General features: G+C 49.6%; 1 protein-coding gene across 9 annotated transcripts in view; it reads left to right on the plus strand.

Annotated features, from left to right (window-relative positions):
- Positions 1 to 21,215, plus strand: part of Tenm2 (teneurin transmembrane protein 2) — a 621,032-nt gene that overhangs the window by 483,439 nt on the left and 116,378 nt on the right. For 8 of the 9 annotated variants that reach the window (XM_047555832.1, XM_047555823.1, XM_047555824.1 and 5 more), the window contains 3 exons: positions 12,252 to 12,446; positions 17,973 to 18,173; positions 19,881 to 20,093. In XM_047555832.1, coding sequence (XP_047411788.1) covers positions 12,252 to 12,446; positions 17,973 to 18,173; positions 19,881 to 20,093 — 609 coding nt within the window. The remainder of the gene's footprint in view (positions 1 to 12,251; positions 12,447 to 17,972; positions 18,174 to 19,880; positions 20,094 to 21,215) is intronic. The other variant, XM_047555825.1, reaches the window with a different exon arrangement.

The raw sequence follows: 21,215 nt of genomic DNA on the forward strand, positions 1-21,215 counted from the left end.
GCACCATTTCCCTCCTTTCTGGCTTAGAAACCCTGAAGAGGTCCTGGCACAGGGTCCTCCCTCTTTGCAAATTCGCAGTCGCCCCTGTTCCTTCTCTGACAGCCGTATCAGGGCGCCTTGAGTTCTGCTCGCTCCTGCAGGCACTCAGGCCCTCCTGCCAGGGGGGAATTCGCCATGTTAGCAAGCGAGACTCCCATCACCTGCAAGCCACCGGGTATGTGTCCGAGTGACGGAAATTCAGACTCACTCTCCTGACCCCACGCTGCGCCCGGGTGCCCCCATCTTCTTATACACCTGCCAGTCTGCATCAGGCAGCCGAAGACATCCTTGCAGCGAGCAGAGGGAGCCGTCAACCTGCATTTGCAGAGTGCTCATTCTGCAGCCACCACTGGGCCGAGAGGTCCTGAGAGGCACCGAGGTCAAAACGGGACTGACCTCACCTGGAAAGAGCATATACTGGTTCTACCTCATTGTTCCAAGTCGGTCGAGGGGATAGAACTGATTTGTGCATTTAATAAATGTTTAGTCTATGCTCACTATGGGAGAAGCGCTGCAGTAAGAACCAGAAAGAGAGAGACGAGCAGGAGAGCTGGGGGCGCTGCCTTTCCTGGGTCTCCAGTCTGATGGACGGACTTGGAAAGCAAGTGGGCCATTGCCGTGTGAGCCCACGATGCTGCGGCGCAGACTTGGAGCCCTGGAGGCTTTACCCAGGAGGATGAAAAGGAGTTTAGGAAGCAGTGAAGGGCAAGTGTTGTAAATGGGAATGTCCTCAAGGACCCTTCAGGGTCCCTCCAGCACAGGCTTGGAAGTCACCCCAGAAGAGGCAGATGAACTTAGAGGATCTACTGTCCTGGCTGTTCCTGAGATAGTTGCACGGCAGGCTACAGCACCCAGAGGTCATGTGAACTCCCAGGAGTGGGCTCCACTAAGCAGGAGAAGCAGAAAGAGAACCAGGACCCCGGGCAAGTGCCTCCATGGGGGTCCAGGGTGGAACACACAGGCGAGCGTTGTGGGTGATCCTAGGTCACCGTCAAGGGGAACAGTGGCAGGCCCAGCCTCACCACCCTGCTGCACCTGTTGCCTGGGCCAGAGGTTCACACCCTGTCAGGAAAATATGAAGTTTCTAATGTCCTGAAAAATTCACAGTATAGTGTGGATTTAGGAAAATCGCCAGGTAATTGTAGAGAAAACCCTGGGAGAAAGACTCCAGTAAGGGACTCCACTGAGCAGTGCCTTTCAGTGTGAATTTCATTAATTGTGCAACATAACAAGCAATCTGTTCAGATCCGGAGCTGAAGGAAAAGTGACATTTTTTTCCTGGTAGTTTGTACCATTTTCCACCAGGTGCCTCTTCTATCCAACAACAACGGTGCTTATTATTCAAGTTATGTTTGCTGTACAGTTTTTTGTTATTACTATTTCTTCAGCATCATTTCTCATTACTTTAACGCTATCTGCTGGGGGCTAGAGGTTTCTTAATTATTGCTCCTTTTCCTTTGCCTTACTTTTATCTGAACACATTTTGTTGACTCGAGCTCCCTTGCGTTTCAGAGGAGAGCCATAGCCTCTAGGTTCCCTGTTTTGACACTGTTCCTCAGATGGCTTATTTGGGCTGAGCTGGAAGCCCCGACCTCCAGTAGGAACTTCACACACCAGAGCCTTAGCTGTTAGGTAATGTGAAGTTCATAGTGATTGGAAATGACAGCTCCTGCTGCCAAACAGCTGTCACAGAGCCCAGGAATGCCACAACCGCAGGATCGTAACGTCTTCTCTTCAGGGGCTGGTTTCAGGTCCTGGCCAGCCTCTCTGGAGCCTTTGAAAAGGGGAGCAGGGATCTCGCCATTTTTCTCCTGTTGACTAGTAGATATACACTCAGCCCAGTGCCTTAGGGTCATGTTATAGCACTAAAATCCTGTCATCACCATCCCATCACCACCATCACCACCACCACCACCATCACCACCACCACCACACCACCAGCATCACCATCACCACCACCACCATCACCAACACCACCACCACCATCACCAACACCTTCACCACCACCTTCACACCTCTACCATCACCATCAGAATCTTCACCATTACCACCACCATCACCACCACCACCACACCACCAGCACTACCATCATCATGACCAACATCCCATCACCACCACCATCACCACCATCACCACCACCATCACCACCATCACCACCATCACCACCATCACCACCACCACCACCACACCACCAGCACTACCATCATCATAACCAACATCCCATCACCACCATCACCACCACCATCACCACCATCACCACCACCACCTCCACCACCACCACCACACCACCAGCACTACCATCATCATGACCAACATCCCATCACCACCATCACCACCACCATCACCACCATCACCACCACCAACACCACCATCACCACCACCACCACCACCACCACCACCATCACCACCATCACCACCATCACCACCAACATCACCACCACCACCACCACACCACCACCACCACCACCACCACCATCACCACCACCGCCACCACCGCCATCACCACCACCATCACCACCACCATCACCACCACCGCCATCACTATTACCACTATCATCACCATCATCACCATGACCACCATGACCATCACCACTACCACCACCACCACCATCCCCACCACCATCACCATCCCTACTATCACCATGATCACCATCAGCACCATCACCATCACCATCATCAAATCATCACTGACATTTATCGAATGCTTACTGTATGCCAACCACTGCACTGAGCATCTACATAATCATCTCATTTTCTCACCAGTGGCCCTGTTTCATAGATGATCATCCTCTTTATAGATGAGGAAAGTTAAAGGCACAGAAAGGTTAAGTAACTTGCTCAAAATCACTCACCTAGAAAGTGGTGTTAGTGGAATTTGAACCCAGTGCCCTGGGCTCATAACACTAGACCAGTCAGGAGGCTGGCCTCAGAAGACACAGGGGCACAAGGAGGGCACTCTGAGGCTGTGCACCAGCTTTCTGGGTTTGAACCCCTAAAACATTTTTGAAGAGAGGAAAGGAGGGCTACTAAATAAGAGTGGCAGAGCCAGTTTAAAACAGAGTCCGCCTGACCTCAGGCCTCAGCGCTCCACCGTCTCTCCAGCCACTCTGTGCATTGCGCACATCCCCCCCGCCCTCCATCGCCAACTCCCACCCCAGGGCTCCTTCCGGGGTTCTCCGCTCCACTTTTCCTCTCCAGCCTCCCCTCCACTGCCCATGCATGTGGCCACCAGCCTCCGCTGATGGCATTGCTCCTCCATTCCCAGCTCTGTGAGCACACGGCTGCCTCCCTCCCATGCCTGCGTGGCTCCCCATTGCCGCCCTCAGTGGTTTAAAGACATGGGTCTGGGGAGGTCGTCATATAGGCACATTTACAGTTCCCTCCGCCATGCCGGCACACTCTGGATTGTAGGACTGGGGTGTGGCTCCTTTACGTGCCTTTCTGACAAACTCCCTGGGGGCTGTAATGCAGGCAGGAGGCTCGGCTCCACCTTCTGAGAATAAAGAATACATTCCTTAGAAAGAAGTCACAGCCCTCCCTCGGAGATGCACACTACTCCTGCACCGTCCCTCCCACCAGGGCCCAGCATCGTCTCTCATGACGAGGAGGGACTGTTTCTTCCCCTTTGCTCGTGCTGTTTCCTTGGCTGGGATGTTCTCCTATCAAGCTGCAGCTTGTCCATGAAGGTCAGGCTCACAGGGCACCGCCTGCCACCCCAGAAACAGCCCTGCAGTCACTCAGGGCTCGGGAACATCTTGGCAGCCGTGGCCCCTTCCTGCGGAGCCGTGTCCTAGCTGGGTGGTTACGTCAGCCTCTCCTGAAGATCACAGGCTTGTCTGTCATCTGCACTTCCCTGCTGCACCTGGTGGGGTACCCAGGACGTAGCATGTACCTGCTAAATGTCTAGTGACTTAAATTTAGGAGACAAGGCTAACAAAGATAAAACATCGCCAAAAAGATGTTGCAAGAACCCAAGCAAGTGCTGGAGAACAGGATTCCAATGAGTCAGATTCACCATGCAGGGAAAAATAAAGAGCAGCTCTCAAGGTACAGACAGGAAAGGATGATGCGGGAGAGGGAGGGGGAAGGAGGAAAAAAAAAAGAAGAGAAGTGTTTACAGCAGAGAAATGCCGATTATGCCACAGGAGGTATGTGTTACTGCAGAATAACTGGCGATGGAAAAGCAGCGCTGTGGAGTTTGAATTTCTAAATTTGAATCCATGCTCCTCTAGTAAACTGTGCACATTTTAGGAAATTACTTAACCTCTCTGAGCCTTCGTTTTCTCTTTAGTCCAATGAGGACATTCACAATGGTACCCATTGCCTTGCTGTGAAGGTTAAAATGAATCCATGGAAAGTGCGTGGGATCAGGGGGCATGTGTGAAACACTCAGCAGATGTCACCAGTTGGCACCCACAGCGAGTCTCGGGATCATTCTTTATGCCTATTTGAAAGTAGGAGAAAGGAAGACTTTGGGAATGTAAGGTGACATAGCAGGGTCAGATTTTGAGGTCATATCTGTCTGACCCTGAGGCTGGTGGCCCTGATGACTTGTCAGGAAGACCCCCTGGGCTGAGGGCACTGACCACTCTCGAAGACCCCAACAGTGAGCACTGCCCACAGCTCAGGTGGCCTCACCCTCTTGGGAGGCTCAGCCTCAGCTCTGCTTTCCTGACTCCCCTGATACTTCCTTCTGCACACAGGAAAGGAGTGACTAGCCCCAGTCCCCTCCCCGATGGACGCAGGTCCTGCCCTCCTCTCCAGAACACCTCCCTCAGAGCTTCCTCCACAAGGAAGCCCCTGGCCACGGTCACGGGTGACCTCACTCTCTCCGTGAAAGGTGCTCGGGTCCTCTCTGTCCTGCCTGGGAGGCATCCCGACCCCTTCAGGGCCATCTCTCACACCTGCCTCCTGTCTCCCCCATTCACCCCACGCTCCCCATTCAAGCAGACAGGCCAGGGGCACAGCTGCTGCCCCAGGAATGTTCTAGAGCCCACCCTGGCCTGCAGAAACATGCAGGGATTCCTTGACAGCTAGGACCCAGGAGGAGGGACTTGAAGCAGGTCCACCTAGTGCGTGTTCTGCAGAAAGTAGACTGAATGGCCACATCGGGCAGCCACCTCCTGTGAGGTAGCGTAAGGAGAGTCACTACTGCATACCGAAGAAGAACCGCAAGCCAGGCGCTTGCCGGGGCACTTACATGAATTACCTCATTTCATCTTCATGACACAAGTTACCCTCCTAATTTCGCAGCTGAGGACACTGAACCTTAGAGAAGCGGAGGCCCTTGCCCAGTGTTACAACTGTGCCTTAACCCCTGGATGAGTGACAGCCACGCTCCCCTCACCGGACCCCCAGACGGCTGAGCCCCACGCAGAGTTTCTGACTTGTTCAATTTCCAGACTCTCAGTTCCCAGGACCTGTGGATCCGAGTCTGCATTCTAACAGGAACCCCAGAGGTCTCCCGGCTCTTTCAAGTTGGAGTCTAGATAGCCCTGCCCTTGATCTCCACTCAGACAGCCCAACAGAACTGTGATCCAAGGGGGACATCACATCTGCCGGCTGTCCCTGGCTTGTCGGAAGGCATGTGGAGGACTGGAAGCTGCAGTGGGGTTACCTGGCAGCTGTCTCCCAAACGCGCCCACTCAGGGTTCTGACGCTTGCTGCGTTCCAGACGGAAGCCAGTTCAGGGGCTGAATCAGTCAGCTCTCCTCCAAGGGGAACTGCTTCCGAGACTAAAGAGCGTTTACAAAACTACTAGATGAGTTACAGAACAGCCCGAGAAGACAGACTGCCTGACCCTGGGGCATGCGTAGATGTGATACACACAGACTTGGGGAAATTCAATGGTTGGGAAGGTTTTCCATATTAGGAAATAAACCAGACTTTAGAAAGGATGCTAACTGGGATGGCAGGAAAGGAAAGAGGTATTTTATGCCCTGCTTTGTCTCTTGCCAGTGTAACTAGTTGGAACAATGTTATCCTAATGAAAATAATGATAATAAAATCATATCTATCGATTTCTTCCTAGGCACCCTGCACTGCACAGAGTTCTTAACATGCATTATTTCATTTCCTCCCCTTAGAAACCTCCAGAGTAGGAACTCCAGAATTCTTATTCCACTTTAAAGAGGAAGTAATTGAGCCTTAAAGTGTCTAGTGTCATAACAACTAGCAAAAACAAAGGGGGCGGAAAAAAAGCAAGAAAACAGGCTAACTCAGAAGCTTGTTCAACGCCTGGCGCTCTCCTACCTATTAAGGAGATGGCAGTAAATAAGACAAACCCAAGGAGCCTGCAGGACACTTTCACACTGTGGACCCTGGGACATTGTTAATTTGTAAATTCGCCTTGTGCTCAAACCACAACAAAAGGGTAAAGTTACTTCGGTCTAGACTTGCACTGCAGAAAAGCTTACTGTGTACTCCAAAGGATTTAAATATTCATTATGTAATTGCTGCTGTTGTCTCTCTCTCTCTCACACACACACACACACACACACACACACACACACCCTTAGACTTTTTTAAGAACAGCTTAAGTACTTATCGACTGTGAACTTTTATAACTCCAAAATGGAGGCGTCTCCATATCTCTACAGGTATTTTAAATGAATTGAATTAATCATAGGCTTAAAAGTCTCTTGTGATCTTCGTTAACTTCCCTGGGTTTAATTAAAACATCTGTGCACTTTTAATTTATCGATTCATCCAACTCATATGTCATGTTTTTAACACACCCCAGCATGCTCTGCATCATTTTTAACCCGATTTCCACTTAACTAAAGCAATTAAATTCACCCCGGATTAATTAAAGCATCCATACTTTCGTGCTTAAGTCAGCGTGTGCTGCTTTCCCCACATGGCTCCTGAATGTCAGAGATTTGACACACCTGATGAGTTTTTTGTCCTTCTGGAAATTCTTCCCTGAATCACTTCCTTGCTTATTAATGTGCCATTTGACAGAACAGGTAGGAGGAGGTTGATGCACCTGAACTTGGGCCCTCTGAACCGAGGACTCTGGCCCTGTCAATCAGAAGGGATCTTCTGGATGCCTCTCTTCACAAGGGTCCTGCTGGATCTTGCGGAGGTCTGAGTGTTCTGGGCTGGAGTAGGGTTGGGGTGTGGTCAGAGGTGGCATCGTGGGTCAGAAGGACAAGGGATCTTTGTATTGTACTTTCACAAACATTCCTTAAATCTGCCTTCCAACTTCTCCACTTTTTCCCGCTACCTGAACTGTCCTTCCCTGTTCTGCCCATTTAGTAGGTAGGGAAACTGAGGCAGGCACCGAGTTCCACAGTCTTCCCGGTCGGGCAGGGTGAACCCAGCAGTTCTCCATAAAGTGACAAATTATCTCCCTGAAATTCACTGCGGGTCTCTGCTCCTACCCATGTCCTTGACAGAGCCCATTTCCCTTCAGCCACGGCAGCTCTGGAGGTGAGCAGCCTTTTAATTTTTTTTTTCCCCAATAGGATAAGCCAAGAATTACATCTCATTATTTTTATCAGCCCTTACTTAGTCGTTAATGAATCTGCATGTCTGGTCATACTTCTATTGGCAATCTGAGTCACTTCTGATGTCCTTTGCCCGGGTTTCCATTCCTTTGTTCCTTTTTATTGATTTATAAAAGAGCTCCCTCTGTATTTTATAGCAAACTTTATTTTGTAAAACACGTTAAAAATATGTCTTCCCCGTGTTGTTTGTGACTTAATTTTGTTTTAGAGTATCCCTTGTCAAATAGAAGATTTAAATTTTATGTAATCAGATCTCATCACTCTTCTTCATGGTTTCTGGAATGTCTCTCACATCTTTCACTGAAGAAAATGACATTAGTCTTCGGTATTTTCCTAATCCTTTTATATAGGTATTTTTCTCTTTAGATCTCTGCGTGGAATTTTTTTCTAAGTTCAAGGTACAGTAGGACAAATTTCAATATCTACCAAATGAGTGGTCAACTGCAGGGATCCGGCCAGAAGTGGAACCCGCCTTTCCTCACGCTATTTTTCTCAGTACTGAAGTTAAGTTCACGACACTGAAAGGAAATGGGTCCCCAGTTTCGATGCTGGAACCCTGAGTTCTGTTTGTCTGGCCTCCCTTGCCCCAAAGTCACATCCTGGATTGCCTCAGGGGGCCGAGACATCTTCTTTCTCCCATTCCTGTTCCCTGTCACCGCGCCCAGCTGACACCCTGTGGGGTTGAGTGACTCCCTGGGATGCAGGCAACCAGGTGTTGCTACCATTTTGACAGTTTACCTGGAATAGTGGGTTCAAGTAGTGCGTTCTCACGTCTCTTTTCTACAGGGGTTCGGAGTCTGTTTTCAAATAACTTCTCAAAGATTCCCCCTTCACCACCAGCCCAGCCCAGAGCGATTCATCAAGCTGCAGCTTTCGCCTCTGCTTTCATAACGGGGCCTCCCCAGCAGCCTCTGCGTTTCCTCCAGGTGTTCTCCCGACCCAGAGCTCCACGTAGGAAGGATTTGTTTTTCTGAAAACAGCAGCTATGAGGAGTGCATCCCCTTACTGCCTGCGAGTAAACAAGGCTGAGGATTGTCTCCTCCCTCACAGGGAACTCGGGGAGGGGGCAGCTCTCGCTTGATCATTAAAATGAGCTTCACACCATTTAGGTGAATCTAAATTGTGTCATTTTTTTGTCATCAGCCTGTTAACTTGTCAGTCGTTAGTGGCAGCGGTAATTTATTTTTCTTCTGCGGGAGTCTTAAAGCCTCCATTTACTAGATTTAGTAAAACAGGAATCGTCAATTTGTACAAACATTTTAATTAATTTCAAATAGAAGCTTGAATGCACAATGTTCTGCTTTCGTAAGCCTTAGGAATCAGAGAGAGAGAGAGAGGGAGAAAGCAGCATAGAACACTCCGCCTGTGGTTCCTGGCCAATCAGAACCAGTGCCCACCCATCACCAGCGAGGACTAGGGAGAAACTGATGAACTCTTTCTGTTAATATTATCTGGTGCTTCTCTGGCAGTGGTGGTTGTGTGTGTGTGTGTGTGGTGTGTGGTGTGCGTGCACACATGTGCTTGAGACAGCTCACATTTTTTATTATATTAACCCCTCAAGTCAGGGGATCTGGTTTGAAATTTCACAAGGGAGCATGGGCTAATTGTCTCACAGGTGCCAGCTTCCGCTTTGAGTCATTACACGTATTATCTCACTTAATCGTCCCATCAACTCGAGAGAGAAAAAATTTAAAGGGGAAATTGAGTAGGCAAGGAGTCCAGTCATCTTGCAGGCCAAGGCTGGGCGTGGAACCCATGTCTCTGTAGTACCGACACCCTTGCTCTTCCCGCTTCTGCTTGCTTTTACTTCTTGCCAGGGTATGGAGTTGGATTGTCTTTTGAAAACCCATCATAAAAGATAATGTAGATTGCATGATTGTAAAGTATCTATGACGGGTCACTAAAACAGGAGGCTCCCCCTTCACATGCAGTCTCTCCCATGTGGCAGAGTCCCAGCCTTAGGTATTGGCATGCTCTGGGTTGAGTTATGTCTGAGAATGAGTCTGTTACCCAGAGAGAAGGTGCTTCCATGCAGGCAGCCCAGCGACCACTGGAGGGCGCTCACCTGGAATTCGCCTGCACTCCACCTCATGGCAAAAAGATTGCTGGAGCTCAGGTCCTCTACTGAGCCAGCCTTCTGCTTTTGCGGTATGGTCAGCCCGGTGCCCTGCTCTCCAGCAAGCGTCACGGTGCTGTGCATCTCTGACCGCACTCCCAGCAAGCAGGCCGCAAACATATTGAAAACAGGCTGCATTTGGAAATGTGGAGAACTCTCTGACCTGACTATTTTCCACTTTTCTTTCCCTGAGTAATTTAAGTAGGTCACACTTTAAATCTGGTTTCCCAGGTACCTGATTTTGAATAAAACCCATTCTTACCTTCTAGACCATTCTATTCTTTTCCTCACCACTTGGTGCTGATGCCAAAAAAGAGTTTCACTCTGAATAAAGTAAATGATCCCATTTTATCAACTAACATAGATAATGATTTGCTCCTGCTGTCTACCCTCCTCCACCTACTGGGAGAAGAAGGGTACAGTAGGAGATGGTGGTGGTGATGAGAAGTGACTTTCTCTGCACCCTTGGCAGCTCCTGCAGCACATAACCCACGGGTCACAGACGGCCCTTGGAAGCTCATCCAATCACACTGGTGGCCACACTTCTGACTGCTGTCTTATTTCAGTGTGGGATAATGGAGGGGGGCACAAAATGATGCAGATTCTAGTCTTCCCACTGGGAGGTACCTTCAGCATTACTTAAATCAAAAATGACAAGCAGATTTTCTCTCGCATGCCAATTCTGACTGCTTGCAAGTTCCAGTCTGAGCACAGCACTGAGGGTTTTGAAGCTCTGTGTAGGCTCAAGAGGGCAAGATGCCATGATCGATTAGTGATGTCTGCAGCAGTACAGGAATGGAGAATAAGAGTTTGTGTGCACATACTGGCCTCCCGGACTTACTGCTTAGCATGATTCTCATGAGGAACTGACATGGAACAATACTGACTTTGTCTTCAAATTCCTACTAGTTCATATTTTGCACAGTGCCCAATTTGAATCTTGGACACCTTGGATTCAAAGTTCCTTTCTCTATTCTTTCAAAATGGTTCATGTCTCTAGTAACTGCAGAACCCTCTGCTTCAGCATCCTGAATGTAGAAAGCATGCTCCTCACAGTCATGGTCCAGGGGAATGCAGCAAGTTCCTCCGATGCTCCCATTTATAAACTCATTCTTCTCCTGTGGTAGGTTCATAAGGGTGAGAATTCTACTGGAAATAGTGCCCCCAGAGTTTGTCCCATTATAAAGCATTTTGGAGGGAAACATCCCCTCCATCATACACCAACTGTTGAAATGTTTTGACTTCCAGGTCAGCTTGCAGTTAAGGTAAAACATGCACCTTCCCAGGAAAAGACAACCGAAGTCCTCTCCAGAATCTGTAAAGCGCTATCTTTCATAAATGATTATGTAGTGCTTGCTGCTAAATCCCAGGGCATCCCTTGCACACCAAGAACATAGAGAAACATTTACCCAATCAAGCCAACACTGATGAACACACAACCAGTAGAAAGACAACAGGGATAACCTGCCTGCTGTCCTTGGGCAGCATATTAGATCTAGGGACATTAGACTCAAGGAAGAAAGTTAATGACCATAAAACAAAACAAAAGGGATGAATGAGGCCATGGGGCATGTGATATGGCTGGACCTGCCGTGTCCTCCTGGCCTGGTTGGGCGTGTGTGTATACAACCATAGAATTCTAGAACCTGTGCTCAAAATCACAGGAGTCCTGAAGTGTCCTTCCCGAAGGTCTCTGTGAGTCTGGTGCTGGTGTCAGAGTGGTGTTCCCAGGTCAGCCCCAAATCGGAATGCAGTGTGGAAATGTAGGTTCTTTACTGATGCTGAAGCCGGAAGTCCAGGGCCTAGGGAGACCCCTGACGTCCTGATCAATTCTGAAGGGGCAGGGGGTTGCTACGATTGAGAACGAACTGCTGAAAAGTGTCAGTCATCTCATCCCAGATAGGCCCCACCCATTTCGACCTTCTTCCCACGGACAGAGGCCAATGGGGAACATCTTGACATTTCTGTCTTCCTGCCCCGCCCCGCCCCTTTAGAATAGGCCAGGTGCATTTATCTGCACGCCTCAGTGCACCTGTTACCCACTGAAGGGCACACTGGTTTCTTCATGGTCTCGGTAAGGAACTGAGGCAGACGGTGGTCCATTGGCTCAAATGTGTCCCATCGCATCAGCTTGTCAGGAGTTGACAGTTCTGAAGGTGAAATAATTAGCAGAATGGATTCTGATCCCCAGGCCAACAGCGATAACAGTCACAACAGCGGGGAAGTCCGTGTGGCTTTGGACTCAGGTCAACCTGGTTTCCCTTTGGGATCCTTGAGCTCCGTGTCGAGGGGCATGTGACTTCACCAGGCTGAGCGTCCACTGCAATTGGGGATCCTGAAAGCAGCCTCCACTCAGACGGCGACTCTGATGACTAAGGTTCTCACAGGCAGCGTCTCCTTAATGTAGTCAATAGCGTCGTCATTGCTCTTTACTCCAAGGTGGCCCTGCACTTCCTTGGCCACCATCCCCAGCCCCCAAGGTTGTAAGCAAAGACACGGTGCCAGGCAGGCTCTGTCTCCTCAGATTGACCCGCCCTGCAGACGGTGCCCCCTCTGACCTGGTGTCCTGTCTTTGGTCTCTGCAGCCGCCTGCCCTGTCCTGTGCAGTGGGAACGGACAGTATTCTAAAGGAACATGCCAGTGCTACAGCGGCTGGAAAGGCGCCGAGTGTGACGTGCCCATGAGCCAGTGCATCGACCCCACCTGTGGGGGCCACGGCTCCTGCATCGAGGGCAACTGCGTGTGCTCCGCAGGCTACAAAGGGGAGCATTGCGAGGAAGGTGAGTGGGCCGCAGGGCAGCGGGGGCCACGCAGCCTGGCCTCAGCCGGGAGCCCAGGCCCCCGTTTTGCAAAAGAAGCCTCAGCGTTTTGCACAGAAAACTTAAAAACTTTGAGCAACTTGTTTAGCTGTAGAACAGAAAAGGCTTTCAGAGATGGTTCTGGAAAGAAGGTCTTGTTTCACCTCCTTTGCAGGCAGCAGCTCCTTCCCTTTCCTCCTGTTTCTCTTAAATTGCTCTTGGTCTTGTTTCCTGTCCTCCTCTTCCTCCTCCTCCTCCTCTTCCTTCCTCTTTCCCACTTTTTCTTCCTTTGCCTCCTCCTATCTGCTTCCCTCTTCCATTTTGTTTTGAAGTCCTCTGAATTGGGAATTATGAAAGCTATCCAGAGAAGAAACAGAATCCCCGAGTCCCCCACCTTCCTCAAAGCCAATTTTGGGATTTGTCATTGTCTCTCTGCTTGATTTTACTGTTCTTGGTCATCTAAGACCCATATCCTTCTGGGGAAATATTTCAACAAAAATTAACGTCTGTAGAGACCAGGCAGGTCTGAAAGACTGTGGGTATCCCCGTCATTTGGAGACACCACATGGGGCAAATTCCTCCGGTTACCAACAATCACACAGCGTTGGAGGAGAGAGGATGTGCGGCAAGAAGGCTGGGAGTTGATGAACTCTGAAGAGCTCACGACAGCACAAATTTAAGGGCCTCCAGCGCTCCTGGGAGGAATCAGGATGTCATAAACTGAAGCTGATCAACAAAACATAGTCCAGAATCAGGCTTGGAGAGCAGGAGAGGGGGAAACGGGAGGGAGCACGGGGACAGGTTAGAATTGGGAAATCAGTTCTAACCAGTCCTAATGACCCTGATTGGTTCTTTTGGGAGAGTTATTGGGTGCCAAGGTGATGGGACCAAGTTCTGGCACCAATGAGGCAGGAAGCTCAGCTGCCTGCACCCTCCTCTGCATTTGCCTCATAGAATGTGGCCTCCAGTTGCCCATCCATTGCTTCTCTCAAATACAGAATCAACCACAGTTGGTAGGAAGGTGAGAACTTAGGTTCCCTCCTCCCCTTGTCCTACCCCAGCCCTTGAATGGGGTCAGTTGTCTCCCAGCTGAGATCCTTCCCACCATGTCCATCCCCCCACGAAGTGACCCTGTGCACTCAGATAGCCCTTTGTCACCATGTTCCCAATGCGAACACAGTGTCCACTCACCCAGCAAACCAAGGGACAAAGCAGAGCCCACTCCTCCTCTGCATGAGGTGGCTTGAGATGACCACCCAGGACGTCCCCAGAGAAAAATCCTGTTGGTTGCCATAAGCCCCCATTCTTTGAGCTTCTTGAGGATGAGCCAGTAACACAGGGTTGCAGGATTCTGTGGGGTTCTTGAGACGAGTGGGTCCATTCTTCCACTCCATTAGTGCGTGGATCACCTGCGTGCTATAGGATGACCACTATCATGACAGCCTCACCACAGAGTAGGGACATGCCTTATCCTTAGACACGCTCACCTTGTGAAAGCCCCCATTGCACAGTTAGGAGAACTGAGGCCGCAGAGAGCTTCCATTTCTCCACAGATTAACAGCAAGGTCCTTACTGGGGCATAGAAGCCTGACTCCCAAGACTTCCCTCACTCAATTTCTCTATTTAGTTCCTCCTCTGTTACGAAAGGTAACCTCCCTGTAGTTGTATCATAAAACCAAATCGGGAGTCTGGGTGGAGAAAATACTGATTTAATAACCCCGCTTGAAAGGTGAAAGTTCTTAAAGATAAATGGATTGCGGGAGGCGAAACTGCAGTCTCTGAAAACATGGGACAGGCCAACGCTGTGACGAGAAAGGTCACGGCGACCTTCTGCATACATCATTGGTAGGAGAGCGTTGGAGCAATAACACAGCCGGCTTAGGGTTTTTCTCTCCAGGAAAGATTGCACACATCTGTATGAGTGGAATTTCAAGTGGCCCTTCAACTTCCTCACTCTCCAGCCAGCCTTATTTAAATGTTCAGTGCGAATTAAGCCCCAACAAAACAAGCAAGCCACGTGGAACCTTATGAAACTGTGAAATCTCCCCTATTGATTTCTGCTACCCAGAAAGAATGAGCCGAGATGATTCATATGCTGTTTTCAAAATAGGAAATGAAATCAGAAAGTCTGGATCAGCACTTTTTCTTCCATTTAGCTTTTTATTCCTGATATTCATCATCGTCATAACGTTCAAACAATGTACCTGAAATGGCCCAGGCAGCGAGATCAATAGTTGCCATCCTCGCTCCGGCTGCATAAACACTGTTGTGCTATTAACACATTTGCACAAGAAAGTAAAAGGACGTGTTCCGTGATGTCTGGGGTAGTGGGCAGGTGATGAGACAGGAACTGACACGTGCGTTGAAGTCAGCCATGTTCCCACGTCAGTTGCATGGTTGAGTCATTTTTCAATGACATTTAACTTCATAAATGTAATTCATGGTTCTTGGGGGGGTTATAGTTTGTAAAACTCCTTGACCTCCTTTTTCATCCTTAGGGATAGAAATTGCATTCATAACCCTTTTTTGCCAAACCTACAGAGAACCCAAGACTAAATGAGTTCTAATGATTTCAGTTGCCAGGGGGCCAGCGTCTCGAGACACAGGGTACTTAGCTGGTGAAGGCCACTACCCTGCTTTTAAGTGTAGCACTGTCTCTATTTATAAGGCTTCGTGAAATGCCCTAGTCCCTTCTGCCTGCTAAAGACTCTGAGGATGTGGCCACAAGACCATCTTATGAAATTGGAACTAAATTTAAAATTCATAGTGAAACTGCTCCTCTTCAAGTTTGAATTTAGTTATTCCATCAGCTACTGTAATTATACAGCACTAAGGGCATATTTACTGGTATCGCTGACCAGAGAAAGGGTTAGCTCATATTTCTAGATACTATAAATGGTTCTTTTGATGACATTCTAGTACTGGGCTAATAAATCTCAGTGGATTCTCCTGCTTTCTTCATACCATAATTCAGGATAGAAAAGAGAGAGCTAATTTATCTGGAAGAAAAATGCTTCTCTCCCCCTTTCTCTCTCTCTCTCCTCTCTCTCTCTCTGTCTCCTCTATCTCTCTCTCTCTATCTCTCTCTCTCTCTCTCTCCCTCTCCCTCTCTCCTATATTTCTTTTTATTATTTTATCCTTTTAAGAAAAGGTTTATGATATATTTTTTGAAATTTCCTAGCTGTTGGCATCTCACCAAACATTTTAAATGGCTAATTATAGGTTAAGAGCAATTTTTGAGGCAAGAACACACACGATATTTTTGTGTCTATTTTGCTTTTGCTTTATCAGAAATAGGAACAAAGTAAAAAAAAAAAAACTGGAATTTGGGGATTTCCTTTATTAGAAAAATATGAACATCACTGGAGCTGAATGAATTAGCTCATGTTTTGCAGATCCCAAAATACAAATTATTTCTAAAAGCAAGAAAAGGCACCGTTTCTCTTTCTAACACATCCCTCACACTGGAAGTTGGTCCCACTAATGAGGAGTGCTCACAGAAAACTGCAACAGTCGTGTGTTGAGCATGTGCTGTGTCCCTGAGCTGCACCAGGCACGAGCCCCTGCAGGTGGTGCCCAGCTCCCACGTGAAGTCTTCTGTGTATCCACCTCTCGGCTCGCTGATATATCCGGCACGTTCCACCACCCCCAGTAGAGCATAGCTGAACACCTCCGAAGGATTTATATTGTCAGGAGCTATATTTCCCAAGACAGTGAATTCAACTCCAAAATGATTGTTAACAAGATTAAGTAACATCATCATAAGCATCTCCAACTAACAATAAATCCCTGAAATTCACCTTTCTGGGAAGAAATGTCATTTCCCATGGCCCAGTTTGGAACTGATATCCACTAATACTATCTCCCTGAAAATATCCAAATGGGATCCTGAGAAACATCTCTTAATACTGAAAATTGCTGTTTTTGCCTCAAGAGAAGGACGCTCATTGGAAGCTTCATGAAATGTTGTGATTTTTAATAAATCCAAATTCCTCAAGTCTGACATCCCCCAGGACTATTTATTTTAGTTTGTGGCACGGAGAATTTAAATAATGTCATATTTAGAGTCAATGTATTCTCAATATTAAAACACACCACAATTTTGTGCTAAATGAGGAAAAAAAAAAAAAAAGATGACCACCATGAGCCATGTCACCGTCAACCCGACAAGAAGCTGGATCCCACGGGGTCGTCATCCCCATGTAATGGTGAATAATTTAGAGACCAAATGTCTTGCATATTTCAGTCTCGGCATTAGGCAAGGAGGAAAAACAAAATCTTCTCCAAGTATTTGAACCACAAGGTGGCACACACACGTGCAAGGGATGGAATTACAATGTCAGCGTGCTCCAAAATACCCCAAGAAAAGAACTCGAAGTGGTCTCCGGCTGGCTGAGCCACCCGGGTGATGGCGGATGCATTGCTCTGATCTAGGCCAACAGGCCTGATTTCAAAGCTGTTAGTCAAGAACGGTGATGGGACTTCCTTGTGTCTCTCATCCGCAAAGCAGCGTCTGAGCCCTCGACACAGCTTGGCTCTGCCAACCATGGTGACATCATGTCCGAGGAAGCCCCGAGGAAGCTAGCCTGCCTGTACAAAGCCTGCAGGCTGGGTGGAGGCCCGCAGCTTGGATCACGTGCTCCCGCCAAGCCCTGTTCTCAAGAAGTGGCCGGAGTTCTTGGGCAGTCCCCTTCAAGTTACCTTCTGGATGTCCAGCCACCCTAATTGTTAAGAGGGCCAAATAGACAAGGAAACTGGCAGTGACCAGAATCCAACGCTTCCCTTGTCCTACTCTCTAGTGGAGGGCCAGTGCCACCACCAAGACCCTCTCCTTCCAGTCCCCCCATGACTCCTGGTAGGAGGGCCACCCTGTCTGGGATCAATTCCACACCTGCTCCATCTCTCTGGCCCAGCATTGCCCAATCCTTCAGCGTGTGCCTGCTCCGAGAATCAGACTAACTCTCGACTTAGCCTAAGTGAAGCCTACGTTGCAAAGTGACTCATTTATGAGTTTCATGGGTTTGGGTTTTCTTTTGAGTCTTTTGTTCCCTTTGGAAGCCAAGGGTTAGTGAGGTTAGAGGAAGCCTCCCCTTTCCCCATTTAGGAGCGGTGCAGGATTTGGTCAAATGTGCAGAGACAGCACGAGCGTGCACGTTTCCAGTACAGCACAGTCAAGTACAAAGGCTTGCGAGGACAAGGTTCTACAGGTCGGATGACACACCTCGGAACCTGTTTGGAATTTATGTCTCGGTCCCCCCTAATTCTGTTTGAGAAATCCCCTTTGTTCTCTTGCATCCTCTCCAGGTTGGAAATTTGGTGTTTTGACATTTTAAAAGCCTTTTATTTTCATGAGTGTCCTTCAAGAGGCCGTGTGGGCGTTACCTGGACGGCTCCATTTGCTGCCAAATGAAATCAGTGGGCCATCGGTCCTTGAGGAAGAGGCCCGTGCTCCATGGCCCATCCCCATGACTGACCCGTACTTGTCCTTTGTGTTTTTGTCCTTCTCAGTGGATTGCCTGGATCCCACCTGCTCCAGCCACGGGGTCTGTGTGAATGGAGAATGCCTTTGCAGCCCTGGCTGGGGCGGTCTCAACTGTGAGCTGGCGAGGGTCCAGTGCCCAGACCAGTGCAGTGGCCACGGCACGTACCTCCCCGACTCGGGCCTCTGCAGCTGTGATCCCAACTGGATGGGTCCCGACTGCTCCGTCGGTAAGCCTAGAGGTTTTCTCCACCGTCTCCCAACACTCATGCCCAGGGTGCCATCCTGTCCCCAGATGGATGGCCTTCTCTTCACGCTAGCTGGGGATGGAGGGACTTCGGCCAGTCTCACAGGGCCAGTCTCACTCCTCTCCTTAGCTGCAGAGTCTGTGGTCTTTGAGAAACAATGAGGAAAAACACCAGGCTGGTTCTGGGGCCTGTGGGTTCCCACCGTGAGTGGATGAGGGCCAGGAGGGAAGCTTCCATGTGCATTATCGGCTTGTGTGCACTCCCTAAAGGTTCCAGAAAGCAGAACAGAACAAGTCAGCCCCCAGACCAACCACATAGAACGTCCTATAAAACAGAGGAGAGGCTCCCCGGGGTGCTGTGTGAACACGTTAGACGGCTCATAATACTCCAGTGACCCGACAATAATGAAGTTGTGCTGTACGCTTTATTTTCCTAAAATTAAGAATACCAGTCTTACCTCCCAAGTGACCTGAGAAATGGGACGGTTCAGCAGTTCACATGGGTCCCGACCTTCCTGAGGAAGGTGGGGCTCACACAGACGAGCGCCCATCCAGCCTAGCGATGCTCACACCGCCCGCTTCCTCTGGGTAGGGACACAGCTGTCAGATTGCCATGGCAATCAGGAGAGGAAGATCTGTGAGGCTTTCTCCACAATGGGCAAGAAATGAATATTTCATTCCAAAAAGGAAAAAAAAAAGAGAGAGTCAGTTCAAAATGGGCTATTTTGGGATGTGTTCTCAGACCCCTCGACTCTGGCTGCTTCTTTGATGCTGGTAGCCCTGGCACAGCCCTCTGCAGAGGATGGGGGAGGAGAGAGCCCTAGACGCAAGGCCCAGTTCTGCCACAGACACGCTGTGTGACTTTGTGTGAGTCACCGACCGCCCCTGGTCTGTCCCCCCTCCCCTGGCATGACAAGCCACGCCCCCCTCAGTAGACTGTTGTGACGATGAATGTCTGGCACGTGCTTGTCCTCGCGTGAGAGGTCTGGAACACCAGAGAGTGCATATCTGTCTGTCTGTCTCCTCCCCAACCACAAAAGACTTTGAGCTCCTTTGAGAAAGAGGCTGTGTAAGTGCAGCATGGTGACGGCGGTCAGCGTTGCCGCCAGGTGACGTCTGGGGAAGGCAGGGGTCTGCAGTCAACCTGGGGATGGAGCAGCGGAGTCCCTGACAGGCCGCAGGGACCTGGGCAGTGCAAGGGAAGAAGAGGCCCAGCTGGCTAGGGAGTCAGGATCCACCAAACCCCTTCTCAGGCGTGTGCCCCACGGTTAGCTTTGCCAAGTTGAGCCCCCTGCCTCCTCTAGGGTCGGTCTCTGTCGTAGAAGAGTGCTGTCACACACCAGTGAGTAGCAAACCCTCCCTGAGGACTCGTTAAGATGGACTTGTGGGCCCCACTCCCAGAGTTCCTGATTCACCTGGTCCAGCCAGGGCACAAGAGTTTGCATTTCTGAAGGATTCCCAGGTGACGGGGATGCTGCCGGTCCAGGGACCACACTTTGAGAACCACTACTCTAGACAGACATCCTAACAACGATTGATCCCCAGCCAGCGGACAGACAAGCCTCCCGAGATGTCATAGCTGCCGGGCCTCGGGGCCTGCTCCGGGGGCCCGGGCCATGCACATGGTCTGGCTTCCCTGAAGGTTTTCGCCAGCTGCTGTGTTGAGCTGTAATCATTGTTTTTCTTCCAGAAGTGTGCTCAGTAGACTGTGGCACTCACGGCGTCTGCATCGGGGGAGCCTGCCGCTGTGAAGAGGGCTGGACAGGCGCAGCTTGCGACCAGCGCGTGTGCCACCCCCGCTGCATTGAGCACGGGACCTGTAAAGATGGCAAATGTGAATGCCGAGAGGGCTGGAATGGTGAACACTGCACCATTGGTAGGCAAACGGCAGGCACCGAAACAGGCACATATTGCTTTATTTTCATAAATCGTAGATCTATAGTGACGGTCGTGCATTGCAACTGGCTGTTCCCTCAGGGACACAAGTGCTCTCCAACATTCCTGCTGCCTCTCCAAACCTCCACGGGGACAGAGAAAGGGAAAGCAAGGTCCCGCCTTGGAAAAGGCTTTCCCTTCTTTCAAAGATCCCAGGTTGGGAGAAAAGGGACCAGACCAGATCAGAAAACCCTCGGGGAGGGAGGAATGCACATGCATGGGAAATTGTCAGTGCCTGGAGACCCGAGCGCCCAGAAGCACTGTGGTCTGCAAGTCTTCCCTCTCCGAATGCTCCCCCAGCTGGCTGGATCCCCGGATCATTGCTTGCTGGCAACAATGTGAACACACTTATTTTTGACGGGCTGGATGCTGGAGGACTCCCAGCTCCCCTGGTAGCCAAGCGCTACAATCAGGGATGTGAGCATTTTGCCACGCAGGGCTCGTGGTGGGGCTCCTGACCTCCCATCAGCACCCCACCAGCAAACGTCTCCTCCCCTGGTCCCATTTCACTCTTCATCCAGACCCTTTTATGTAAGTTTCTTGACCAAGAATATTTTTTTAAAGGTCACTTTCTTTGGCAAGAAGTAGCAGTTTTGAAGTTCCTTCGTTTTGGGTTTGGTTTGGTGTTTTGCTGTGATTTTGGTCTCAGGAGGACACTACTGGGTTGAACGTGGCTAAGTAGCCCTTTGATTAGGAGTTGGAAGCCTCTGCTTTTTGGCTCTCCACGTCTCTCAGACAGTTAGGATGACAAAGCTGTGAACTTGAACATCATTTTACCCCCATTTTTGCCTTTTGTTGTTTAATTAGGTCAGTCCTACGATCCATTTCACGCCAAGCCGGCTAATCCACTTACCTGTGTGGAAACTCAGGGAAGTTTTCAGTCTAACCACCATTAGCCCCTTGAAGTTACTTTTGATTCCAACTGTCACGTTTGCACCCTCCCCTCTGTCCTGGCCCAGAAACTCCAGGCAGAGCTGGGTCACCCCAGTGAGACACAGGGTGAGGCGTTTGCCCAGCGCTGACCGATGAGATCAGACTCAGTTTCCCATGCTGTTCATTCGGGTGGTGAAGCAGAGATAAAGTGAACGAC

Source organism: Sciurus carolinensis, chromosome 6, assembly GCF_902686445.1.
Source record: "Sciurus carolinensis chromosome 6, mSciCar1.2, whole genome shotgun sequence".
Classification (NCBI taxonomy): Eukaryota; Metazoa; Chordata; class Mammalia; order Rodentia; family Sciuridae; genus Sciurus; species Sciurus carolinensis.